At 41.6% G+C, this 27,989-nt stretch overlaps 1 protein-coding gene across 1 annotated transcript; it reads left to right on the plus strand.

The window, feature by feature from the left end:
* The first annotated feature begins 258 nt into the window (after positions 1 to 258).
* On the plus strand, positions 259 to 27,989 carry LOC115102429 (sodium- and chloride-dependent transporter XTRP3A-like). The gene is made up of 11 exons (XM_029622372.2): positions 259 to 654; positions 6,257 to 6,397; positions 9,149 to 9,240; positions 9,539 to 9,766; positions 17,885 to 17,995; positions 21,895 to 22,136; positions 22,767 to 22,929; positions 23,566 to 23,770; positions 24,440 to 24,599; positions 25,351 to 25,516; positions 25,745 to 27,989. Exons 1-11 carry the CDS (start codon positions 528 to 530, stop codon positions 25,910 to 25,912), a joined length of 1,803 nt encoding a protein of 600 aa, XP_029478232.1. The 5' UTR covers positions 259 to 527; the 3' UTR covers positions 25,913 to 27,989.

The following is a 27,989-nucleotide window of genomic DNA, read 5'->3' on the forward strand; positions in this document are numbered from 1 at the left end:
AATAAATACATTATTTCCAGCACTGAATCTTGTACTGTGAAATCCATTGTACAAAAGCAAACACATGCTATCTGAAGCATACCCTAAGGAATATAAAAGGTATTGGCGATGGTCCACTATCTCTATGACAGGCGTATAAACTCTTGTTTTTAAGAAGAGCTGGGAAAATCAAACATTCACCTGGGTTATGTAAACTCTCTAGCCTATGCCTACCTATTAAAACATTAGACCCTCCCTCTCAAGTAGGGGTACCTCGTTAGAATGGGCAAGCGTTCTATAAACTCCATGCTATTTCTTCAGCTATTGCAAATGTGTCTGACTCGAACAGCCTCCTGTTGACACACTTTCCCTGTTTCCCATAGGACGCTGTCATTGTATTTGTTCTATTATCCAGACAGGAGTGCCATCCCTACTCCCGGTACTTCAGACTTAGGCTTGCTGACTGTCAAGGTTGTCCACCGGCACCGCACTGCCACCGACTCGACCGGACCTGAACATTGGCTTGATTGTGTGCTCAGGACTCAACGATGGGGAAGGACGCCGCAAGAGCAGAGTGGGACAATCCCATGCAATTTGTCCTGGCGTGTGTATCATACGCGGTTGGACTGGGAAATGTGTGGCGTTTTCCATACTTGTGTCAAATGCATGGCGGGGGTAAGCACTATTTATTTGTTTAGGTGCAGCGCATAGCCTAATTTAGGGTTTAATCCATAATATATTGTACATTTAGGCCTACAGTTATTTTGTATTAAATATCGAACTGCAATATTTGACACTGTGTAAAATGAATGAATACAATTAGTGTTTACTGATTAAAAGTGGTAATGTAGGCTATATGAATAGCCAGTCAGTGTCCAATTTCTTCACCTTTATCCATGCGCAATGGCACACTGATCTTGTGTGATTGTAGAATGGGTTAGTTATTATTTTACCCTGGGTGAAACGTTATCAGTTTATTATTAATTTACAGGGAATCGGAACGATTACTATATTGGTTAGCGTCAGTCACCTTGTTAAACATTTCTAGTGAGTGAAGGTGTTACTGTGCAGTCTTGTTTTCTTCCTCTAAAAGTTAGTGGTGCAGGAAATGTGCCATGTTTTTGAAATGATCTCACGTAGTTGTTAGTTCAATTCATATTTTTCATATTCCTATATTCCATATAAGTCACTGAGAACAGTTAGTCCACTCAAAAACAGAGGGTATGCATGTACCAAAGCGCATACATAAAGGAGCTTCCAAAAGCGCGCGCATAAAAGTACTTTCCACTCTAAAGTTTGGATTGATACGGAGCCAATTTTAACCCTTAACGCGCCCAGTTGTTTGTCACAGAATAACAAATGGATCAACATTTGCTTTTACAAAGTTTTACAATTAGTAGCGTAACAGTAAACAGGTGTTTATGTTTCTGTTGTTCCATTCATAGATTCCTAGAAAATGTTCACATACAAGACTCGTTGATGCTTCGGTTGCTTTAAGGCCAATATGTCCAATCCATAAATACAGGTGTGGTATGCTAGTATAGTTGTTCTGTATTTATTATTGTAGAGTTTTTGCCTTAATGTAACTGTCCAGTAACAAAATAAATGTAAAAGTTAATATTCTGTTAACTCATACCCAAATAATATTGTCTCATCCTATACTCGTATTTGTGTCCAAAGCATAAATTGAATAAAATACACTTCAAAAACCCAAACGTGTATCTCAAACAGACAGTTTAAAAAATGTTGGCTATTTCAAATCAATCAAATCAACAACAGAAAATGTCACATGCTTCGTAAACAACAGGTGTAGTCTAAAGGTGAAATATTTACGGGCCGTTCCCAACAATGCAGAGTAATAAACAAGGAATAAATACACAATGAATAACGATAACTTGGCTATATACACTATGTACATATAGGTAGGGGTAAAGTGACTAAGCAACAGGATATATCATAAACAGTAGCAGCAGCGTATGTGAAATAGTTAGTAAAAAGAGGGTCAGTGCAGATAGTCTGGGTAGCTATTTGGTTAACTATTTAGTAGTCCTATGGCTTGGGGGTCGAAGGAGGGTCCTGTTGGTTCCAGACTTGATGCATCGGTACCGCTTGTCGTGCGGTAGAAGAGAGAACAGTCTGTGACTTGGGTGGCTGGAGTCTTTGACAATTTTGAAGGCGTTCTTCTGACACCACCTGGTATAGATGGCAGGAAGCTCGTCCCTAGTGATATACTGGGCCGTAAGCACTACCCTCTACAGGGCCTTGCGGTCAGATGCTAAGCAGTTGCCATACCAAATGGTGATGCAGCCAGTCAAGATGCTCTCAACTGTGCAGCTATAGAACCTTTTGAGGATCTGAGGGCCCATGCCAAATCTTTTCAGACTTCTGAGGGGGAAGAGGCATTGTCTGCTGTATTGAACCATGTTAATTCCTTAGTGATGTGGACACAGAGGAACTTTAAACTTTTGACCCGTGTAACGGATGTGAAATAGCTAGCTAGTTAGCGGTGGTGCGCGCTAAATAACGTTTCAATCTGTGACGTCACTTGCTCTGAGACCTTGAAGTAGTAGTTCCCCTTGCTCTGCAAGGGGGCGGTCTAAAGTTATACTGTTACATTGATGCTGTTGACCCGGATCACTGGTTGTTGCGGAAAAGGAGGAGGTCAAAAGAGGGGTGAGTGTAACGGATGTGAAATAGCTAGCTAGTTAGCGGTGCGCGCTAAATAGTGTTTCAATCGGTGACGTTGATGTGTGCAGGGGGCGAGGGGACGGTCTAAAGTTATTCTGTTACACCCGCTCCACTACAGCCACTTCGATGTGGATGGGGGCATGCTCAGCCCTACGTGTCCTGTAGTCCACGATCAGCTCATTTTTGAGGTTGTTGTCTTGGCACCATACTGCCAGGTCACTGACCTTCTCTCTATAGGCAGTCTCATCCTTATTGGTGATCAGGCCTATCACCGTCGTGTCGTCAGCAAACTTAATGAAAGTGTGGTCGTGGGAGTACAGGAGCGGACTAAAGACTCACTCCTGAGGGGCCCCCGTGTTGAGGGTCAGTGTGGCGGATGTGTTGTTTGTTGCCTACCCTCACCACCTGGGGCCGGCCCGTCAGGAATTTCAGAGTCCAGTTTCAGAGGGAGGTGTTCAGTCCCAGGGTCCTGAGCATATTGATGAGCTTGTTAAGGCTCTATGGTGTTGAACGCTGAGCTGTGGTCAATGAAAAACATTCTTGGTTGGGATATGTACCTACGGTCACTGTGGGGATGACGTTGTTGAAGCACTTATTAATGAAGCCAGTGACTGATGTGGTAATCTCCTCAATGTTATCGGATGAATCCCAGAACATATTCCAGTCTGTGCTTGCGATGCAGCCCCTGTAGCTTAGCATCCGCTTAATCTGACCACTTCTCTATTGAGTGAATCACTGGTACTTCCTGTTTGAGTTTTCGCTTGTAAGCAGGAATACGGAGGATAGAGATGCGGTCAGATTTGCCATAGGAAGGGCAAGGGAGAGTCTTTGAATGCGTTTCTGTGTGTGGAGTAAAAGTGACCTAGAGTTTTGTTGACTGTAGTTGCACAGGTTACATGATGGTAAAAACGAGTCAAAACTCTAGGTGTCCCTGCATTCAAATCCCCGGCCACGAGAAGCACCCTTTCTGCATGTGGATTTTCTATACAGCGTGTTGAGTGCGTTTGAGTGCGATCTTAGTGCCATCATCAGTTTGTGGAGGAGGATGAGATGGCCAATCAGCGGTCTAGAAGGCATGAGCTGGCCAATCAGTGATCTACTCGCATTAATATTTTGAATGACCGGTATACACCCACAACATTCTGTTGTTGGGGTATGCCCACACCACAGGAGGTTGGTGGCACCTTAATTGGGGAGGACTGGCTCGTGGTAATGGCTGGAGTGGAATGAGTGGACTGGTATCAAATACCATTCCATTTGCTCCGTTCCAGCCATTATTATGAGCCGTCCCCCCCTCAGCAGCCTCCACTGGCCCACACCATTCCAACACAGAAAAGCTGCTTTTTAACATACAATTTTTGGTAGGAAAACTGTTTCACTCATATTGTAAGTAATTGAAGAGTTTCCTTCCAAAATGCTATATATATTTTTTACAGAAATGTTGGTAAATTAGGTCTTATTGTTTAAAGAACTTATGAAAGAGATTAGTGTGTTATTTCACCAACTAATCAGGGCATGGGCTTGTTCATTGACAGACATGTATTTGTTTAAAATCACTTAATGGTTTCATTTCAGAGAAACAAATAATCATGTTTTTTTGAAAAACTTGAGAAATAAGTACTACTGCTGGGTTTTATACAGTTAAATGTGACAAATAACGAAATGTTTATTAAAGAACTGTACAAATTATACATTTGTAAAATCAATATTATAATTTTTTAATAAAAAATGAATCGCTATAGTAATGTGAGATCTGTATGTAAAATATTTACATTTGACGTTTTAGTCATTTAGCAGATGCTCTTATCTTATCCAGAGTGGCAGTTAGTGCATTAAGATAGGTGAGACAGCCATATATCACTGTCATATATACAGGATACGAACATTCCATTCCAGCTAAACAGTGGATACATGGTGTTTTGCAAAAAAACAAAAACATTTGAATATACATGAAAAATCTATGAATAGAAAATCTGACAACAGTAATATTTTACACACGGATGAAGGTACCCATAAGCAATCATTTTTGGGTGAAAAAACACAAATATGAAAAATGTGGGGATATAGCCTTTTGGAACTAAAGTTCAATTATAGGTCATATTTAATTGAATTCTGGAAACACTGGACAGTAACATTAAGGCAATGCCCCACCAACTTGACACTGACAGAGATAAGATGACGGAAGACAAATACACTTGAATTACCTCATGAAATGGTATACCTTTGTTATTCTACCATATAAATAAGCTCTACCCTTGCATATCCCTATGAGGCTCTGGTTTAGGAGAACCTATTCAATACTAATAATCTACAGCAGGCTTACACCTAATGACAGGACTTCAAGCATACAGTAATCAATATAACATGTAGGACAAACAGTACATCATGAGCGTAGACAAATGGAGGTCCCAAAAATCCTATAAAATGTCATGTCCCTCTCATTGTTAACAGATCACAACGTAAAACAGAAAGATGGGACATTAGAGGTTAGGAGTCTTACATTATACACATTGAGGCCCCCCTTAAGTTCTATATTATGTTACCATTGCGTTGTGCATTATTTATTTTACAGTGTTCAAAAAATGATTTGTCATAGTGTAAATAATCACCTGATACACATCATAATAACGTGATTTTACAATCATGTATTTCTTGTGCAACAACTTGAGGAATCTGAGATTACAGTACAGGAAAAGCTATTTATTCCAATATATCTAACTATTTCAACTTCCGTCTAATCCTTATCCGATTATACATGCTGTTTCTGTGTGAACACTCATTCACAAGAGTTCATTACAGTCAAGGGAAGGTAGCATGAAGAATCTGAGAGCTAGAAGCATGGAATCTTCCATCTAACTGCTAAATTATGGACAATGACATGCTTTTTAATACCATTATGTTCACCCACTGAATGAATGAATGAATTGAAAATTGAATGGACGGATGGATGAGTAAATGAATGAACGAGTGAATTAATGAATCCCAAAAGGGTTCCAGTGGCTGACCCTTCTCTAAACTCTCTTTGACTTTGTGTTTGTGTCACTGAGAATGTCCCCCTGCTCCCCTGTCCCTCCTCACCCCCTGCCCCCTTCACTGTCTGCCCCACTGCCTGCTTACTGTAATTACTGTCGACGACTCAAACTAGCAGACTGGAAATCACAGTAGACAGGTCACTTTGCTTTCAGTCCCATGGGTCATGGGGTGACCCAGGCCAGACTGTTTTTTTGTGATTGTCATGAATACTGAGAAAGTCAGAGAGAACAGAACCCAGTAGAAACATGAATAAGGCTTTGTTTAGATGTTAGACCCTTGATCAAAGAATAATGAAGGAAGCACTGCACTGCACTGCACCCTTTCTTTCCATTAATATATAGGGAGAAGAAAAATGCAACCGAATACAAGGACCAAGGCCACATTCATTATGTAAATGAAATAGAACTATTAAGAATGAGAACACATTTTCTGGGTGTCATATGAATCTGAAGCTCAGTGCATCACCTTATAGATCATGTGTGTGTTTTTGTCTCTGCTACTGCAGGTCTTTTGAATGGTCAAATATACTGTATGTGTGTCCTTTTTCTGTCCTCAGGTGGGTTCCTGATCCCATACCTGCTTATGCTGGTCCTGTTGGGGGTACCCCTGTTCTACATGGAGTTAGCCATTGGCCAGAAGATGCGTCTGGGCAGCATTGGAGCATGGAGAGCTATTAACCCCTATCTGGGGGGAGTGGGTGAGTACTAAATATACAGTACCAGTCTATAGTTTGGACACACCTACTACTATTTTAACTATTTTCTACTGTGACGATGTGCGCTGAGAGTTGGGAAGCAAGTTCAGGGAGTGAGTGTTTTAATAAATAAACGCAACGTAAAACAAGTAGCACGAACAACACACAGACATGACACTGGAACAGAATCAATAACGCCTGGGGAAGGAACCAAAGGGAGTGACGTACGTATATATGGAAGGTAATAAGGGAGTTGATGGAGTCCAGGTGCGCGTAACGATGGTGACAAGTGTGCGTCATAACGAGCAGCGTGGTGACCTAGAGGCCGGAGAGGGAGCACACTAGTGAACACTATAATAGTGAAGACATCAAAACTATGAAATAACACATATGGAATCATGTAGTAACCAAAAACGTATGAAATAAAATATTGAAAGTAGCCAACCTTTGTCTTGATGACAACTTTGCACACTCTTGGCATTCTCTCAACTATCTTCACCTGGAATGCTTTTCCAACAGTCTTGAAGGAGTTCCCACATATACTGAGCACTTGTTGGTTGCTTTTCCTTCACCCTGCAGTCCAACTCATCCCAAACCATCTCAATTGAGTTGAGGTCAGGTGATTGTGGAGACCAGGTCATCTGATGCATCACCCTCCTTCTTGGTCAAATAGCCCTTACACAGCCTGGAGGTGTGTTTTGGGTCACTGTCCTGTTGAAAAACAAATGATAGTCCCACTAAGTGCAAACCAGATGGGAAGGCGATGCTGGTTAAGTGTGCCATGAATTCTAAATAAATCACACAGTGTCACAAGCAAAGCACCCCCACACCTCCTCCTCCATGCTTCAAGGTGGGAACCACACATGCGGAGATCATCCATTCCACAAAGAAATCCACAAATTAACTTTTAACAAGGCACACCTGTTAATTGAAATGCATTCCAGGTGACTACCTCATTAATCTGGTTGAGAGAATGTCAAGAGTCTACAAATATGTCATCAAGGCAAAGGGTGGCCACTTTGAAGAATCTCAAAGCTCCTCGCACTTGCCGTGCAAAGTGTGTCATCGAACCGGTACAATTGATGCTGGCTATACGCACCAGGTCTCCAGTGCGCCTTCACAGCCCAGTACGTCCTGTGCCAGCTCCTCGCACCGCCCTGAAGTGCGTGTCACCAGTCCAGTGCCACCTGTGCCAGCTCCACGCACCAGGCCTCCAGTGCGCCTCCCCAGTCCGGTACGTCCTGTGCCAGTTCCACGCACTCACCTTGAAGTGCTTGTCACCAGTCCGGTGCCAACTTTTCCGGCTCCAAGCACTAGGGCTCCAGTGCATATTCCCAGTCCAGAGCTTCCGGCGGCAGTTCACATTCTAGAGCTTCTGGCGACGGTTCACAGTCCAGAGCTTCCGGCGACGGTTCACAGTCCAGAGCTTCCGGCGACGGTTCACAGTCCAGAGCTTCCGACGACGGTTTCCGGTCCAGAGCTTCCTGCGACGGTTTCCAGTCCAGAGCTTCCGGCGAAGGTTTCCAGTCCAGAGCTTCCTGCACCGGTCCACAGTCCGGAACCTCCTACTACGGTCCACAGTCCGGAACCTCCAGCGACGGTCTACAGTTCGGAACCTCCTGCGACGTTCCACAGTCAGGAACCTCCTGCGACGGTCCACAGTCCGGATCCTCCTGCGACGGTCCACAGTCCGGATCCTCCTGCGACGGTCCACAGTCCGGGACCTCCTGCGACGGTCCACAGTCCGGATCCTCCTGCGACGGTCCACAGTCCGGGACCTCCTGCGACGGTCCACAGTCCGGATCCTCCTGCGACGGTCCACAGTCCGGGACCTCCTGCAACGGTCCACAGTCCGGGACCTCCTGCGACTGTCCACAGTCCGGGACCTCCTGCGACGGTCCTTTTTTCTTTTTCTTAAATTTTTTTTTACTTTTAATAATATTTTTGGGGACAGTAGACACTGCACATAGAGTGCTACACATGTATGGGTGCACACTGCCATTTAATAAAGTACATACATTTGCCTTTAATTTATCACATTACACACGTTTTTAAAAATGGCTTTGTTACATTTAGGCCAGTATTTTTGTGTAAAATGTACAGTATCGGGAAGCTACTCTAAAAATATAGTTTATAGTTTAAGCTACCAATTTCTTCACACTGGAAGAAAAATATAGTTTACTTAACTAAAGTTACTTTGAAAAAGTAGGTCACTACATACAAATTATCATACGTAAATCTAAAATGTCATTGACTTCAAATTGCAAGAACAGATCACTTTGGGGTCATATGTTAACAAAATGTGTAATTTAGCTTATTAAACACAAAAACTATGCTTCAAGTGAGAATTAGGCAGGTCTGACTGAAAAAGGAAGGAAAGTATTGCCTACATATTGTCTATTCTTTTTGCAAAAAATGTAGTATGTAGTTTGTGTGGTTAACTACACCTCTACATGGCAACAAAGTAATTAACTAGAGGGTTCTACATGGAACCCAAATGGGTTCTACCTGGAACTAAAAAGGGTTCAACCTGCAACCAAAAAGAGTTCTGCTATGGGGACATCCAAAGAACCCTAAAATATAAGCTACTGTAAAATGTAATTAAATGAATAGTTGAAAAACATGTAGTTTACTTCTTCCCAACACTGCAAATGTATTTCAACAACCTAACAAAAGTATCCTTATCAAAGATGCAAATGAGATAATATCTGCTTATAGTTTAAATGTATCTGTTCCTCTCTCTGCTGGTTCCAGGTCTGGCCAGTGTTGTGACCTCCATGTACCTATGCCTCTATTACAATGTCATCAATGCATGGAGTTTCTGGTACCTCTTTCATTCATTCCAGGTTAGTTCCAGTCTCACAATGGCAAAATTATCTTTATTTTCAATAGAGCAATTCATAGTATTTGACCTCCATTCAGATGTATGATACAATGTAGACGATCTTCAATAACTTGTTACAATCTTATTACCAGATGTATGAACAGGCTCACTCAGCTTTGAGGACACACTATTGGTCATCTATTGGTCCTGTGCAGACTGTTTTGTTTGGAATCTTAGAAGACGCAGTTCATTGCTCTAGTGCTATCTGTAACATCCTGTGCCTGACCTGACCTGTGCTGTTTCCTCCCACTCTGCTCCAGTCGATCCTGCCATGGGCAGAGTGCCCGGTTAACAGCAACCTGACTGGCCATGTGGAGGAGTGTGAGCGGGCCACGCCCACCCAGTACTTCTTCTACAGGGAGACCCTGGACATCTCCGGGTCCATCGAGGAGAACGGAGGGATTCACATGGGACAGGCACTCTGCCTCCTGCTGGCCTGGATGATTGTCTACCTGTTTATCGTCAAGGGGGTCAAGTCCACCGGGAAGGTGAGAGGTCAGAGATCAGCTCGGTAATGATGGACAGGGTCAAGACAGTTATGGTACCCTTATGTCATGCTAGCTGAAGATCTAGTGGACATAGGTCACTATCGTCTCCTGTGTCATACAGGCAACTGCCAAAATAAAGGAAACACCAACATAAAGTGTCTTAATAGGTTATTGGGTCACCACGAGCCAGATCAGCGTCAATGCACCTTGACATAGATTCTATAAGTGTCTGGAACTCTATCGGAGGGATGCAACACCATTCTTCCATGACAAATTCCATAATTTGGTGTTTTGTTGCTGGTGGTGAAAACGCTCTTGCAGGCACCGCTCCAGAATCTCTCATAAGTGTTAAATTTGGTTGAGATCTGGTGAATGAGATGGCCACGGTATATGGTTTACATCGTTTTCATGCTCATCAGACTATTCAGTGCCACCTCATGCCCTGTGAATGGGGGCATTGTCATCCTATGTGGGCATAGCCATGGTGGCCAAAATAATGGCCTGCCCAGCATTTTTATACATGACCCTAAGCATGATGGGATGTAAATTGCTTAATTAACTCAACTGCTTTCAGTATACTTTGTATCCCTCATTTAGTCAAGTGTTTCCTTTATTTTGACAGTTACCTGCATTTTTACTGAGCAGAGGAAAACAGTCAGCTGAGAGGTGACCTCGATAACAAAGGAAAGGGTCAAGAAAGTTATTTGTAATGTCGAGACAAGGTACAAACAGTTCAATATTCTATATGATCAGATAGTTGTCCATCAAGGCCTGGCGAATAAAACAGTCAACGTTTGTGGCTGCAGTTTGCCAACTCAGAATTTTGGAGCAGGGAAAGGGGAAGCAGATCCAATGGATCTTTACTGAACTGAGGAAAACATCAGCTGGGAGAGTGATTTTTGAAAACCTTAGCCTACTTCATTACATAACTATGTAGAGTGGGAGTCTCTGAGGAGACAAGCCAGGGTGAAAGTAAAGGATACTGTGTCAACACAGACAGAGAACTGTTTTCTGGTCTGCTGTTCACAGTGGATTCATGGCAGAACTTGTGTTATGGGCGGGCCCTAGGGGGTCTAGCAAGCCCTGCCGTACCTCCTTGCCCGTCCAAATGAAATATTGAAATATGAATGATTTATTTGACCGAGATGCGCACAGACACAAAGACGCATCCATCTCAGATAAAGCATCCGAGCGAGCGGAACAGCACCCCTCTGTCTCCTTATGTGTAGACCATGTATCTGATGCTCTCTGGACAAAAGGAGTATGGCATGCCTTACTTTTTCTGACCAGACAGCATCAGATACATCTGCTACATTTTTACATTCCATTTTTACATTTTTGTTATTTAGCAGACACTCTTATCCAGGGTGCTCATTCTTGACAAAATCTGTCCTGAATAAGCCCAATGCGTTTCTATAGTCATAATATGCAGACCTAAGCTTGTAGCCTACATTCCTTTGGCTGAACGACTCGCATTGTTAGTGTGGAGAAATGAGAATCTTGTCATTACAGACAAATCTCTGATTTCAGCCACTTGCGAATTAGAAAGGAAAGTTGGTGGGTGCAGTGCACTATTCAGATGCTGGCTTCCCCTAAAATAAATTGATGTTTTTCCAAAATTACATAATTACTCCTGTCTAAATACAATCATTCAAAATACTTTACCAGAGAACTTGACTTAGCCACAGAGGATCATTAAGTTCTTCATTTAAAAAAAATCGATCTGTTGATTGTTTCCAATCACAAGTGCGTAGGCCTATGCCTATTTGGGAAGCCAGCAATTTGGGCAGCGCGCATGGCGATACAGTGCCTTGCAAAAGCATTTTTGAAAAGGTGTTTTTCCTATTTTGTATAATTACAACCTGTAATTTAAATGGATTTTATTTGGATTTCATGTAATGCACATACACAAGATAGTCCAAATTGTGAAGTGAATAAAAAAACGTACTTGTTTAAAAAAAAATCTAAAAAATCTAATATGGAAAAGTGGTGCGTGCGTATGTATTCACCCCCTTTGCTATGAAGCCCCTAAATAAGATTTGGCGCAACCAATTACCTTCAGAAGTCACATAATTAGTTAAAGATAGTCCACCTGTGTGCAATATAAGTGTCACATGATTTGTCACATGATCTCAGTATGTATACACCTGTTCTGAAAGGCCCCAGAGTCTGAAACACCACTAAGCAAGGGGCACCACCAAGCAAGCGGCACCATGAAGACCAAGGAGCTCTCCAAACAGGTCAGGGACAAAGTTGTGGAGAAGTACAGATCATGGTTGGGTTATACAAACATATCAGAAACTTTGAACATCCCTCAGAGCACTGTTAAATCCATTATTAAAAAATGTAAAGAATATGGCACCACAACAAACCTGCCAAGAGAGGGCCAGGGCCGCCCACCAAAACACACGGACCAGGCAAGGAGGGCATTAATCAGAGAGGCAACAACGAGGCCAAAGATAACCCTGAAGGAGCTGCAATGCTCCACAGCGGAGATTGGAGTATCTGTCCATAGGATCACTTTAAGCCGTACACTCCACAGAGCTGGGCTTTACGGAAGAGTGGCCAGAAAAAGCCATTGCTTAACCTCTTGCTTCTACTCGGGACGCTTGCGTCCCAACTAGAGCTCTGGAAATGCAAATGCGCTACGCTTAATGCTAATAGTATTAGTTAAAACTCAAAAGTTCATTAAAATACACATGCAGGGTATCGAATTAAAGCTACACTCGTTGTGAATCCAGGCAACAAGTCAGATTTTTAAAATGCTTTTCGGCGAAAGCATGAGAAGCTATTATCTGATAGCATGTAACACCCCAAAAGACCCACAGGGGACGTAAACAAAATAATTAGCATTTCGACGTTACACAAACCGCACAATAAAATAGAAAACATTCATTACCTTTCACCATCTTCTTTGTTGGCACTCCTAGATGTCCCATAAACACTATTTGGGTCTTTATTTCGATTAAATCGGTCCATATAAAGCCTAGATATCGTTATATGTAGACTGTGTGATAAACGAAAAAAACATCGTTTCAAAACGTAACGTCATTTTTTTAAAATTCAAAAAGTCGACGATAAACTTTCACAAAACACTTCGAAATACGTTTGTAATGCAACTTTAGGTATTAGTAAACGTTAATAAGCGATAAAATTCATCAGGAGGCGATGTAAAGATCATTAGCTGTCCGTCTGGAAAAATGTCCGGCTAGAAACTCAACGAAAATATCCGGTCCTAGACCTAAGGAGATACGGTGCCCTGCATGTGTTTGACCAAGAAAAAACTCGAAGGGAAATGACAAGACTCTAGACACCGTGTGGAAGCTGTAGGTATTGCAACCTCAGTCAATTAATTGTGGTTCACCTTTATCAATGGGTTCAAGTAGTGCATGGATATATTTTCCCATTTTCAGTGATCAGTTTTTCCTGTGCTTTTCGATGTAAATGCCGTTCTGGTAAAGCCACAGCAGTGATTTAACCAGTTTTATAAACGTCTGAGTGTTTTCTATCCACACAGACTAAGCAAATGCATATACTATATTCCTGGCATGAGTAGCAGGGCGCTGAAATGTTGCGCGATTTTTAACAGAATGTTCAAAAAAGTAGAGGGTCGACTTAAGAGGTTAAAGAAAAAAATAAGTAAACACGTTTGGTGTTCACCAAAAGGCATGTGGAGACTCCCCAAACATATGGAAGAAGGTACTCTGGTCAGATGAGACTAAAACTGAGCTTTTTGGCCATCAAGGAAAATGCTATGTCTGGCGCAAACCCAACACCTCTCATCACCCTGAGAACACCATCCCCAGGGGATGTTTTTCATCGGCAGGGACTGGGAAACTGGTCAGAGTTGAAGGAATGATGGATGGCGCTAAATACAGGGAAATTCTTGAGGGAAACTTGTTTCAGTCTTCCAGAGATTTGAGACTGGGACAGAGGTTCACATTCCAGCAGGACAATGACACTAATTATGCTGCTAAAGCAACACTCAAGTGGTTTGAGGGGAAACATTTAAATGTCTTGGAATGGCCTAGTCAAAGCCCAGACCTCAATACAATTGAAAATCTGTGGTACGACTTAAAGATTACTGTACACGAGCAGAACCCATCCAACCTGAAGGAGCTGGAGCAGTTTTGCCTTGAAGAATGGGCAAAAATCCCAATGGCTAGATGTGCCACGCTTATAGAGACATACCCCAAGAGACTTGCAGCTGTAGTTGCTGCAAAAGGTGGCTCTACAAAGTATTGACTTTGGGGAAGTGAATAGTTATACACGCTCAAGTTCTGTTTTTTGTCTTATTTCTTGATTGTTTCACCCCAAAATATATTTTGCATCTTCAAGGTGGTAGGCATGTTGTGTAAATAAAATGACACAAACATAAAAAATGAAAAATAAAAACTCCAGGTTGTAAGGCAACAAAATAGGAAAAATGCCAAGGGGGGTGAATACTTCCGCAGGCCTAACTGATTATTGAGTTGCATATGTCCGTGAAAAGCATCTAAAATGTGTGAAGATAATGTGTCTTGAGTATAATTGAAAATGTTGAGACAAGAATAAGGGAACGCGTGTGGTGAAAATATGTCTGCGTCTCTCTCCAGAATGCATGCACTCAGCTCTCAATAATGTGCTCCAATGTCTTCCAACAATTCTTGCACATTCATTGGTTTATTGTGTGAATTGTTTTCCCTTTGTTTATTTTTGATCAATTCCCCATTACATACAGTATGTAACATGTAAAGCCTTGTCAAGGTGTCGTTAATCCCCTGTCATTTGGTTATGAAAGGGGTTCACCTAGGGGTCATGATAGGGGCTGTACCAAATGTTTGATGTATTATAATAATTGATTATGCTTATGTTGTATTAAGAGAAGGGGAGGGGTTATAAGACCCCTCCCTCCTTACATTTATAGGGTCCTAGACTACAGATTAACAATATATATACATTATGAGGTTTAATATTGTTCCACAGTACTTTTCTAGGCTCTCTGCCTCTTATGAAGAAACTGTCTGAGAACTGTGAAGACATAACTCTGCAGGGGAGTGTAAGAGATAAGATATTAGTTAGACATTCCACTATAAATCAACTTGGACATTTCCTGCTAAGCTTTTAGATAGCTATATAAACAAGAGTTTTAGTGTTGAGTAGGCATGGTTTTGGTCTCAGGAGGAGAAGATAATGATGTAGGCAGTGACATCACTAGGGCTGGACTTCAGGTTTAATAAAATAACTTGGGACCTTTTATATTTTGCAGAACTTACTCAGGAACATGCGTGCTATGTTCCTGGTGTCAACTTCTGTCTGCAATTACATTAATAAAGGTTTTTGAATGATTTAATTAAAGATATTGTCATAATGCTAATTTCACCAATGAGCCAATGATTGACAAGTAACAAGGAAACAAACCCCAACAGTTACAGACATTTCTGTTAATTAATGTATTACAGTAATTTACTGTTCTCATTCTTGGAGTGGAAACATTGTTTGCAGAGTTCACAACCTGCTATACTTGTGAGAAACAAGTTTTGGTTTATTTAGGAGTTTTGCTAATTTTTTCTATGTATTTTGTTTGGAGTGCTCAATGTGAGAAATGAGCATGTGTATGGTTTCTCTGTCATAACATGGATGGAGCGCACACATCTGAGCACGCCAACCTGCTGAGTTGATACAATGTCTCACTTCACCAGCGATAGCTCAAATCAAGACAGATAGAAAGGGAGGCAGACAGGCAGAGAGATTAATCCGATTGAAAAAAAAAAAATTATATCAGGATATTTTCTACTGTTTTAATTTGTGTTAAGCCTATTTTACTAAGTTGACAATGAAAGTTATAGGCCTACTGCTGCATTGGCCTATAGGCTATCTCTGAGTTCCATGTGCTCATTTCTTTAGCCGCCAATGGGTCACATTGTATCAATGTGTCCATGTGTCCAAGGCTGGTGCTCTTGCATTAGTTGAGATTTTTATCATTTTAATTCAGATTTTTCTGATTAACCATGTGATAGTAATTTTGAGAAACAAAAACGTTATTATTTTTTTATAATTATTTTATTTATCTCACCTTTATTTAACCAGGTAGGCAAGTTGATAACAAGTTCTCATTTACAACTGCGACCTGGCCAAGATAAAGCAAAGCAGTGCGGCAAAAACAATGACATGCAATAGACAAACGTACAGTCAATAACACAATAGAAAAAATCTATATACAGTGTTTTTTATTTTACCTTTATTTAACTAGGCAAGTCAGTTAAGAACATATTCTTATTTTCAATGACGGCCTAGGAACAGTGGGTTAACTGCCTGTTCAGGGGCAGAATGACAGATTTGTACCTTGTCAGCTCAGGGGTTCAAACTTGCAACCTTCCGGTTCCTAGTCCACCGCTCTAACCACTAGGCTACCCTGCCACCCCAGTGTGTGCAAATGAGGTAAGATTAGGGGGGTAAGGCAATGAATAGGCCATAGTGGCAAATAATTGTCATGACTTCCGCCGAAGTTGGTCCCTCTCCGTGTTCGTGCGGTGTTCGGCGGTCGACGTCACCGACCTTCTAGCCATCGCTGTTTTATCTTGTCTTCCATCACACCTGGTTCCAATCCCATCAATTACATGTTGTGTATTTAACACTCTGTTCCCCTTCATGTCCTTTTCGGTGATTGTTTATTGTAAGTGTATGTGTATGTCTGTACTGGTGTGTATTTAACACTCTGTTCCCCTTCATGTCCTTTTCGGTGATTGTTTATTGTAAGTGTATGTGTATGTCTGTACTGGTGTGCGTCAGGTTATGTTACCCATTGATTTTTATTATTTTTTTGTAAATAAACTGCGCCATTGGAAACACAGTTATTTTTCTCCTGCGTCTGACTACTCTGCCACCAGTTCACACCCTTACAGTAATTACAATTTAATAATTAAACACTGGAGTGATAGATGTGCAGAAGATGAATGTGCAAGTAGAGATACTGTGGTGCAAGGGAGCAAAAATTAAATAAATAATAATATGGGGATGAGGTAGTTGGATGGGCTATTTACAGATGGGCTATGTACAGGTGCAATGATATGTGAGCTGATCTGACAGCTGATGCTTAAAGTTAGTGAGGGAGATATGAGTCTCCAGATTCAGTGATTTTTGCAATTCGTTCCAGGAATAGGAGGAATTGGCTTTGGAGGTGACCAGTGAAATGTTCCTACTGGAGCACGTGCTACGGGTGGGTGCTGTTATGATGACCAGTGAGCTGAGATAAGGTGGGGCTTTTACCTAGCAAAGACTTGTAGATGACCTGGAGCCAGGGGGTTTGGCCACAAATATGAAGCGAGGGCCAGCCAATGAGAGCATACAGGTTGCAGTGGTGGGTAGTATATGGGACTTTGGTGACAAAATGGATGGCACTGTGATAGACTGCATCCAATTTGCTGAGTAGAGTGTGGGAGGCTATTTTGTAAATGACATCGCCAAAGTCAAGGATCAGTAGGATAGTCAGTTTTACAAGGGTATGCATGAGTGAATGATGCTTTTTTGCTAAATAGGAAGCCGATTCTAGATGTATTTTTGGATTGGAGATGCTTAATGTGAGTCTGGAAGGAGATTTAAATGAAACTGTTCCATGAAGAAAGTTGGCAAATTGTGATAAATTGTAAGCTTCCCCAAACTTGAAACTCACGAGCTGCCTATGATGTTTATTATAACGTGCAAGCGCATGCACACAGGAGGTCCCTTTAAAACTGATTTGTTCTGAATCGTTCTGATTCGTTCTGGCAAGGGGCTTTTGATTTTTATATGATCTCTCATCTAAAATGACCTAAAAGAGGTTCATCAAAATAAATCAAATCACTTTTTAATCATCACATGCTTCGTAAGCAACATGTGTAGGTTAACAGTGAAATGGTTTCATACGGCCCTTCCCAACAATACAGAGAGAAATAATAGAAAAGTAATAGCATCGTTATCAATTGATGGAAAGACATACACAAACAAGTTCACTTCCACCTACAACTTCACAGTAAATGCAGCGAGCAATGTTATAAAACCGTAGGACAAGTGGGCCAAATCTGTGTTAGAAAACAGGCAATCAGTGCAGCATAGTTGAACTTTGACCCTGAATCCCCCTGCTGTTTCTCCCCTCTCTAGGTGGTGTACTTCACAGCCACATTCCCCTACCTGGTCCTCATCATCTACCTCATCCGTGGCGTCACCCTTCACGGAGCCATCAACGGTGTGAAGTACATGTTCACGCCCAAGGTACGAATGATTAGATGAATGAAAGAACATTATTGATCAAATACAATACAATTTGATTGTTCACATACACATGGTTAGCAGATGTTATTGCAAGTGTAGTGAAATGCTTGTGCTTCTAGTTCCGGCAGTGCAACAATATCTAACAAGTAATTTAACAATTCTACAACAACTACCTAATACACACAAATCTAAGTAAAAGGATGGAATAAGAATATGTACATATAAATGTATTGATGAGCAAAGACAGAGCGGCATAGATGAGATGCAATAGATCTACGTTTTCACAGCCAAGGTATGGTAGCTCATGTACATTGTTCTGTTATGTTTAATCCTGCTTTACATACAGTGGCAAGAAAAAGTACGTAAACCCTTTGGAATTATCTGGATTTATGCATAAATTGGTCATACAATTAGATCTGATCTTCACCTAAGTCACAACAACAGACAAACACAGTGTGCTTAAACTAACAACACACAAAGGATTGTATTTTTCTTGTCTATATTGAACACGTAATTTAGACATTCACAGTGTAGGTTGGGAAAAGTATGTGAACCCCTAGGCTAATGACCTCCAAAAGCTAATTGGAGTCAGCTAACCTTGAGTACAATCATTGAGACGAGATTGGAGATGTTAGTTAGAGCTGCCCTGCGCTATAAAAAAACACTCACAACATTTGAGTTTGCTATTCATAAGAAGCATCTAGTTTGGTTTAGTTTATTAATTCGACCATTTTAAAAAACAAGCACACATAAAACTTAAAAGCCATACATGCACATGAATAAAATCATTGAGGATAACACACCATAAAGTCTGGGACTTATTTCCATTGTGGTCCTCTTGAGACAAGATGGCTGGACAAGATCGAACACAGTATGGCAGTGAAATAATAAAACAAAAACATAAATGAAGAACATCTATCTCATCATTCCAGTTACATCATAGGGGTTATTCATACGGGCACAGAAGACATCAAACATACAGTGCCTTGCGAAAGTATTCGGCCCCCTTGAACTTTGTGACCTTTTGCCACATTTCAGGCTTCAAACATAAAGATATAAAATTGTATTTTTTTGTGAAGAATCAACAACAAGTGGGACACAATCATGAAGTGGAACAACATTTATTGGATATTTCAAACTTTTTTAACAAATCAAAAACTGAAAAATTGGGCGTGCAAAATTATTCAGCCCCTTTACTTTCAGTGCAGCAAACTCTCTCCAGAAGTTCAGTGAGGATCTCTGAATGATCCAATGTTGACCTAAATGACTAATGATGATAAATACAATTCACCTGTGTGTAATCAAGTCTCCGTATAAATGCACCTGCACTGTGATAGTCTCAGAGGTCCGTTAAAAGCGCAGAGAGCATCATGAAGAACAAGGAACACACCAGGCAGGTCCGAGATACTGTTGTGAAGAAGTTTAAAGCCGGATTTGGATACAAAAAGTTTCCCAAGCTTTAAACATCCCAAGGAGCACTGTGCAAGCGATAATATTGAAATGGAAGGAGTATCAGACCACTGCAAATCTACCAAGACCTGGCCGTCCCTCTAAACTTTCAGCTCATACAAGAAGAAGACTGATCAGAGATGCAGCCAAGAGGCCCATGATCACTCTGGATGAACTGCAGAGATCTACAGCTGAGGTATGACACTCTATCCATAGGACAACAATCAGTCGTATATTGCACAAATCTGGCCTTTATGGAAGAGTGGCAAGAAGAAAGCCATTTCTTAAATATATCCATAAAAAGTGTTGTTTAAAGTTTGCCACAAGCCACCTGGGAGACACACCAAACATGTGGAAGAAGGTGCTCTGGCCAAAATTGAACTTTTTGGCAACAATGCAAAACATTATGTTTGGCGTAAAAGCAACACAGCCCATCACCCTGAACACACCATCCCCACTGTCAAACATGGTGGTGGCAGCATCATGGTTTGGGCCTGCTTTTCTTCAGCAGGGACAGGGAAGATGGTTAAAATTGATGGGAAGATGGATGGAGCCAAATACAGGACCATTCTGGAAGAAAACCTGATGGAGTCTGCAAAAGACCTGAGACTGGGACGGAGATTTGTCTTCCAACAAGACAATGATCCAAAACATAAAGCAAAATCTACAATGGAATGGTTCAAAAATAAACATATCCAGGTATTAGAATGGCCAAGTCAAAGTCCAGGCCTGAATTCAATCGAGAATCTGTGGAAAGAACTGAAAACTGCTGTTCACAAATGCTCTCCATCCAACCTCACTGAGCTCGAGCTGTTTTGCAAGGAGGAATGGGAAAAAAATTCAGTCTCTCGATGTGCAAAACTGATAGAGACATACCCCAAGCGACTTACAGCTGTAATCGCAGCAAAAGGTGGCGCTACAAAGTATTAACTTAAGGGGGCTGAATAATTTTGCACACCCAATTTTTCAGTTTTTGATTTGTTAAAAAAGTTTGAAATATCCAATAAATGTCGTTCCACTTCATGATTGTGTCCCACTTGTTGTTGATTCTTCACAAAAAAATACAGTTTTATATCTTTATGTTTGAAGCCTGAAATGTGGCAAAAGTTCGCAAAGTTCAAGTGGGCCGAATACTTTCGCAAGGCACTGTATTTGCCTGAATGAACCATGCCTCGAACAAAAGAGATCTCAGAAGACCCAAGATTAATAATTGTTGATTTGCATAAAGCTGGAAAGGGTTACAGAACTATCTCTAAAAGCCTTGGTGTTCATCAGTCCACGGTAAGACACATTGTCTATAAATGGAGAAAGTTCAGCACTGTTGCTACTCTCCCTAGGAGTGGCCGTCCTGCAAAGATGAATGCAAGAGCACAGTGCAGAATGCTCAATGAGGTTAAGAAGAATCCTAGAGTGTCAGCTAAAGACTTACAGAAATCTCTGGAACATGCTAACATCTCTGTTAACGAGTCTACGATACGTAACACACTAAACAAGAATGGTGTTCATGGCAGGAAATCACAGAAGAAGCCACTCTGAAGTTCGCAAGAGAGCATCTGGATGTTTCACACCTCTACTGGCAAAATATTCTGTGGACCGATGAAACAACAGTTGAGTTGTTTGGAAGGAACACAACACTATGTGTGGAGAGAAAAAGGCACAGCACACCAACATCAAAACCTCATCCCAACTGTAAAGTATGGTGGAGGGAGCATCATGGTTTGGAGCTGCTTTGCTGCCTCGGGACCTGGACAGCTAGCTATCATCGACGGAAAAATGAATTCCCAAGTTTATCAAGACATTTTGCAGGAGAATATAAGGCTATCTGTCCGCCAATTGAAGCTCAACAGAAGTCGGGTGATGCAACAGGACAACGACCCAAAACACAGAAGTAAATCAACAACAGAATGGCTTCAACAGAAGAAGATACGCCTTCTGGAGTGGGCCAGTCAGAGACCTGACCTCAACCCAATTGAGATGCCGTGGCATAACCTCAAGAGAGCAGTTCACACCAGACATCCCAAGACTATTCCTGAACTAAAACAGTTTTGTAAAGAGGAATGGTCAAAAATTCCTCCTGACCATTGTGCAGGTCTGATCCGCAACTACAGAAAACGTTTGGTTGAGGTTATTGCTGCCAAAGGAGGGTCAACCAGTTATTAAATCCAAAGGTTCACATACTTTTCCCAACCTGCTCTGTGAATGTTTACACAGTGTGTTCAATAAAGACATGAAAACATATACAGTAATTGTTTGTGTGTTATTAGTTTAAGCAGACTGTGTTTGTCTATTGTTGTGACTTATATGAAGATCAGATCAAATTTTTTGACAAATTTATGCAGAAGTCCAGGTAATTCCAAAGGGTTAACATACTGTTTCTTGCCACTGCATGTGTGTGTGCTACTAATATGCTTTACTAATGTGTGTGTGTGTGTGTGTGTTTGCTGTCTTAGATGGAACAGCTGGCTAACCCCACTACATGGATCAACGCGGCCACTCAGATCTTCTTCTCTCTGGGCCTGGGCTTTGGATCCCTCATTGCCTTTGCCAGCTACAACCAGTACAACAACAACTTTGAGAAGCAGGCCATCGTCGTGTCCATGGTCAACAGTAGCACCTCCATCTTCGCCAGTATCGTCACCTTCTCCATCTATGGCTTTAAGGCCACCTTCAACTACGAGAGCTGCCTGGAGAGGTGAGGCCCTGGTTGGGGTTGCGGTCTGGTTGGTTGTCTCATTGACTTTGGCATTGAACTTTCAACTCAGAGACATAGGTGACACCAGTTAGCAGCACTAAGCCACTACAAACGTAAAAAATTCTAGGTCAAACATATACAATTAATTTAACGTCTGTAGACTGTAGCAGTTTCTGCAGACATACAAATGGAAGAAATGGCAGGTGCTTGGACTTGGGAAGGCATTGAAATCTAGATCAGCAATGAGAGGAATTGTATAAGGGGCTAGATATACTGTATGATTCAGATCATAAATGCCCTTTCCAGTGACGTAGCATGCAGCGACTGGAAAGGGCTGGGGGGTCCCAAACCAAACATGTATAAATGTCATAAGCCATGGCAAAATGTTTAGAATTACAGGAAATTAGCTATAAAACTGGTAAATCTTCTCTCAACCTCATGGCAAAATGCATAGAATAGCAGGAAATTTGCTTTAAAACTGCACACTTTTCTCTCTGCCCCATGGCAAAATCTGTAGAATTGCAGGAAGTTACCTGGCCCCCTCCCCTCCCCCACCTAAAAAAAGTTTCAGAGAAACTGCGCTACACCACTTGTCCTTTCATGACACTGACATTTCTCTTCTTCTCCCAGGGTGCGACTGCTGCTCCTGAACACCTTTGATCTAGCAGAGGACACCATCAGTCTGGAGAATGTCAACCACTGGATCACTGAGCTGAACAGGACACACCCAGAACAGTTTGCCAGTCTGGGAGGTAGGCTGGAGACCTGTGACCTAGAGGCTGAACTAGACACGGTAGGTCATGATGAGACACAACTCAAATGAACTAATAGGAAAACTTGTGCAAAATACTGATAAGACAACTTAATTTGCTACTTCTCTTAGGGCTCGATTCAATCTGAATCTCAGAAGTTCTGTGATATAGCGAGATTGAAATTCAGGGTAAATGCTGCATAAATCATCTCAATCTGATCTTACCTTAACATTTTTGCGCTATAGCTCAGAATTTCCGCAATATGGATTGAATCGAGTCCTTAATCTAACAACACACCTCTGGTTTCCTGACAATATGTTATCATGTAGCAACAAAATAAATGTATTTTACCGTGAGGCAATAAAAACTTCACTCACCATTCTATAAATATTTAATATTTAATCATAGTTCAATGTCACCTATACAACTTTATTTGACTCTGTGGTGGTGGTAGTGAGATGTGGCAAATATCATGGGCTGTTGCAGTTACAATTAATGCTAATATTTCATTTTCAATGCTCTTCTGGATTTTCCATTTTGTCTTTAATAAACCATCCCACTTAAGTTTCCAATGGAGGAAAGCAAAAAATGTAATACTGACTTCAGAAACTTTTGCACTATGCAGGACTGAATATCCACTAAAGTCTCTCTCTCTCCATCTCTCTCCCTCCTCCCAGGCTGTTGAGGGTACAGGCCTGGCCTTCATAGTGTACAGTGAGGCCATTAAGAACATGCCCGTGTCTCAGCTGTGGTCTGTGCTCTACTTCATCATGCTGCTGCTGCTGGGCATGGGCAGTATGCTGGGCAACGTCATCGCCGTCATCACCCCCCTCAGTGACTTGAAGTTCATCAGCCGCTACATGAGCACCAAAACACTCAATGGTGAGAGAGAAGGGGTGATGAGGGGAAGGGCGGAAGAGGGGGTTAGGGTTGAGCTAAGGTGTGGTCGTGAAGCTAGGTTTATGGTTGTGGTTGAGGGTAAGAATTGAGCTAAGGTGTGAACATGAAACTAGGGTTAGGGTGGACCCGGGCATGTCTTGTCCTTAGGTTGGTGTGTCTGTTCTGCCTGCGGCTTGAGTTTGTTGTGTGTGTGTGTGTGTGTGTGTGTGTGTGTGTGTGTGTGTGTGTGTGAGAGAGAGACTAACAGGTGAGTTGTCCCATCCTAAATTTTACATTTTAGTCATTTAGCAGATGCTCTTAGCCAGAGTGACTTACAGTTAGTGCATTCATCTTAAAATAGCTAGATGAGACAACTACATAACACCATCGTAGTAAGTATGTTTTTCTTGTGTCTTATTTGATGAGATAGGTTTTCAGAAGATGGGCAGGGACTCTGCTGTCCTAACTTCGGGGGAAGCTGGTTCAACCATTGGGTTGCCAGGACAGAGATAAGCTTGGAGTGGGCCAATACTCTAGGTTTGGTGTGTGTGTGTAACTAACATGTGTGTTGTCATAACCTGTAGGTCTGGTGTGTGTGTGACTAACAGGTGTGTTGTCATATCCTGTAGGTCTGGTGTGTGTGACTAACATGTGTGTTGTCATATCCTGTAGGTCTGGTGTGTCTATTCTGCCTGCTGCTTGGCCTGGGCTTCACCACCCGTTCTGGGAACTACTGGTTCACCATGTTCAACGACTATGGAGCCACCTTCTCTCTGCTCTTCATCGTCCTCATTGAAGTTATCACCGTCTGCTACATATATGGCATCAAAAGGTGTGTGTGTGTGTGTGTGTGTGTGTGTGTGTGTGTGTGTGTGTGTGTGTGTGTGTGTGTGTGTGTGTGTGTGTGTGTGTGTGTGTGTGTGTGTGTGTGTGTGTGTGTGTGTGTACAATATTGATAATGAAGAATGACTCATTTCAGAAGCTTTCAAAGCATCATCACCTTTGCTGTTTGAAATCAGAAAAACGAACACATCTTGTCATACAGTACCTTTTCTCCAAGAAACAATAGTTGAGCTGACTTTATTTGAAACAGTTTCTACTGGAGAATGTGTAGCCCTACTGCAGTTGTGTTAGCAGCCAGTAGAGTTAAGTCTTTAAAGTACCTCATAAAAGCTGTATTGTGTCCAGTAATGCCAAACAACACTTAGCATAATCATCCACAAATACCTCACATTCCTTTCACTCTTCTCTCAGGATTTTGACTGAACTGCACTGTAGTTTTTTAAGTTGGGCTTGTACTGTTTATTAAAAGCAAAATGGCTTAAGAAGCATATAAGCAATTTCCTTTGAATGTTGAATGAATGTTTAAACTAAAATACCATGGTTGTCTTTTGCCCATACAAAATATATGAAAGTATTTTAGGAAGGGAACGGGGATACCTAGTCAGTTGCACAGCTGAATGTATTCAACCAAAATGTGTCTTCCGTATTCAACCCAACCCCTCTGAATCAGAGCGGTGCGGGGGGCTGCCTTAATCGACAGAGTCCTCATATCAATGCTCCTGCAACCTTTCCCTCTCCAGGTTTGAGAAGGATGTAGAAGACATGTTAGGTCATCGTCTTAACTGCTACTGGAAGATCATGTTGGCAGGAGTCAGTCCCATCCTCCTCATTGCCCTGTTCATCTTCTACATTGTCAACTACATCCAGGGAGGAACGCCCACATACCAGGCCTGGAACAAAGAACTGGTAAGGCCTCTCTTTTTATCTCCAATATCTTATCAATAACCCTGTCATTACACTAACAAGCACTCGGACCAAAAAACGGGTAAGATAAGATTGTACTTTATTAATCCCCAAAGGGAGACTTGATTGTACCAGTCATACATGAATGAAAGAAAAGCACTGGAAAAGAATATGCTGCACCCAAATACAATGTTGATCTCTGCCTGTCCTGTTGTCTTCCCCCTCCTCCAGGGGAAGTCTGTGGTGACGGAGTATCCTCCCTACGCCCAAGCCTTCATCGGCCTCCTCCTAGCCTCCTCTGTCTGCTGTATCCCTTTGACGGCCCTCTACACCTACTGTAAGAAGAGGAACCTGGCCAGTGGGAAGAGAGAGCGCACTGTCAGCACTGTGTCAGCGTAAAGACCCACGTATTGGTTGGCAGACAGAGTGACACAAGGCAGAGCTGCTACATTACGGCTCTGAGACTGACTGGACCCTCTAGTTATAGGATCGACTGATCGACAATCTACCGTCCGTATCATGGCTGTCTTAACAGAACAGTACCTCACTCTCCTGGTGCAGTGGTTCATGCCACACCACAAACCAAAGGCCCTCTTTCTCCCCCCGGGGCAGGCTGGCTCTGCCACTGTGCTGCTGGTGGACAGACCGCCAGATCTGTACCTAGCATTAGCCCTAGTCGTCCTTTGGCATCTAACACTTACTGGGTAATAATAGTGAACTTTTGTATTTTGTAGTTGTGGTTCTGAGCAGGGCTTAGAACTACATCCAAAATATTTCAGAAGTGAAAAACGAACAAATAATCTTGTGAATGGTTGATTGCATTGTTTAAAGCCCCAGTGCAGTAAAAAAAAAAAAAAAAAAGATTTCCTGTGTTTTGTACATATTTCCAGGCTATGAGGTTGGAATAATAAAGTGAAATTGGGAACATTATTATAATCCCCTTTTAGTGTAAGAGCTGTTTGGTGGGATGGAGCATGGTAAATTAGTTAATAGACCAATAAGAAAGAGATCCAAACCTCTGCATATAACAGCTAGTTTTCCATTTTCCCTTCCCCACTCAGACCTCTACAAGACAGTCCTAGCAACATTTTTGCTTGAGAAATAGCTCTTTGCTAAGAAGCTATTTTGGTTTCTTTTTGACCATTTTAAATGAAAACAATCACAGTAAGGTACTTAATTGTAACCCATCAATTCTATGATATTGAGATAAAAATGGCTGCATTGGACCTTTAATGTTTAGCTTTCAGTAGCAGATTCTTTGAGACACAGTGTGTCAACCCTCTTTATTTAAAGCGCTACATAATGTTTAAGATATTTTTTCCCTTAAATGTCATTATGGTGAAGTATGTTGTATCCCATTGGTTTACTGTAGATATTCTGTAGATTACTCAATGAGTTGTGAGATATGTGGAGTGCCTGGATGTACAAGGTAGACCTTCGTCTGACTCGGTTATGACTGAATACAGTCTGACTGGTGTCAAATGACCAAGAACAACTTGTAGCAATAGCTGTATGTGATTTAGTGTTTGCAAACATACTGATAATTTCACATATAACGAACAAATCTCTATGAACAGGACCAAGACCATATCTATACCTATGGGCTTTGCTGTCAATTCACCATCAGTGACTTCTTACCAGGATCATACTCATTGGGGTGCAATGTAACAGAATGTTCAGATAGATATATATTATGTAGAACAGACACTATTCTCTGTCATATAGAATAGGAAATCATGTTAGCTCTATAGGAAGCATTTCTTTCTGCAACATTCCAGAGCGTTTCACCTCCTGAACGTGTGAAAGATTGTGTGCTCTTCTAATTAGAAAGTATTGTAGTGTTGCACTGCTGTCATAGAATCCACATCAACTGGACTTAGGATACAGCCCAATGGTTATGTACCAATGTACTGTGCATATTCACAAGCAAAAAATACAATGTAGACCTACTCTTTTTACAGGAAAATGTATGGGTTTGCACAGAAACAATTGCTAAACATGTTGTAATGCTGTGAGCATTTTTTCATGTTAACAATTTGAAACCATCCATTTATAATAACAGGGGCGCAACTTTGACTGGGGATGGGGGGACAGGTCCCCCCTACATTCTGAAATTGCATTTTTGTCCCCCGCTGATGTTATCATTGGAATGGGATTTTAAAAACGAGGCAATGGGGTGCTTTAGGACCATGCAGAAGCCTCCGAGCGGTCAGGTAGGCTGTTTGAAGTGTTTATCCGACTGGATTAAAAAACCATATATGTCCCCCCACTTCTAAAATCAAAGTTGTTCCACTGTACAGTGATGGAAACACTGTGTAAATATATTTGTACAATGTTTAATACAGGTTGGTGTTAGTGTGAATCAAGTATTGGTGTGAACAATTATTATTTTAACTGCTGTACCACAATGATGTGTTCATGTTTTATAAGTAGTATTTTCTATGGTGAAATTATTAAAGACATGAAGACATTTGAA

Source organism: Oncorhynchus nerka, linkage group LG3 (genome assembly GCF_034236695.1).
Source record: "Oncorhynchus nerka isolate Pitt River linkage group LG3, Oner_Uvic_2.0, whole genome shotgun sequence".
NCBI classification, from domain to species: domain Eukaryota; kingdom Metazoa; phylum Chordata; class Actinopteri; order Salmoniformes; family Salmonidae; genus Oncorhynchus; species Oncorhynchus nerka.

Coding starts and splice junctions, on each gene's coding strand:
- LOC115102429 (XM_029622372.2), top strand. CDS start 528: ATGGGGAAGGACGCCGCAAGAGCAGAGTGGGACAATCCCATGCAATTT. Junction 9,241..9,538: donor ACCTCTTTCATTCATTCCAG/GTTAGTTCCAGT, acceptor ACTCTGCTCCAG/TCGATCCTGCCATGGGCAGA. Junction 23,771..24,439: donor GAGCACCAAAACACTCAATG/GTGAGAGAGAAG, acceptor CATATCCTGTAG/GTCTGGTGTGTCTATTCTGC.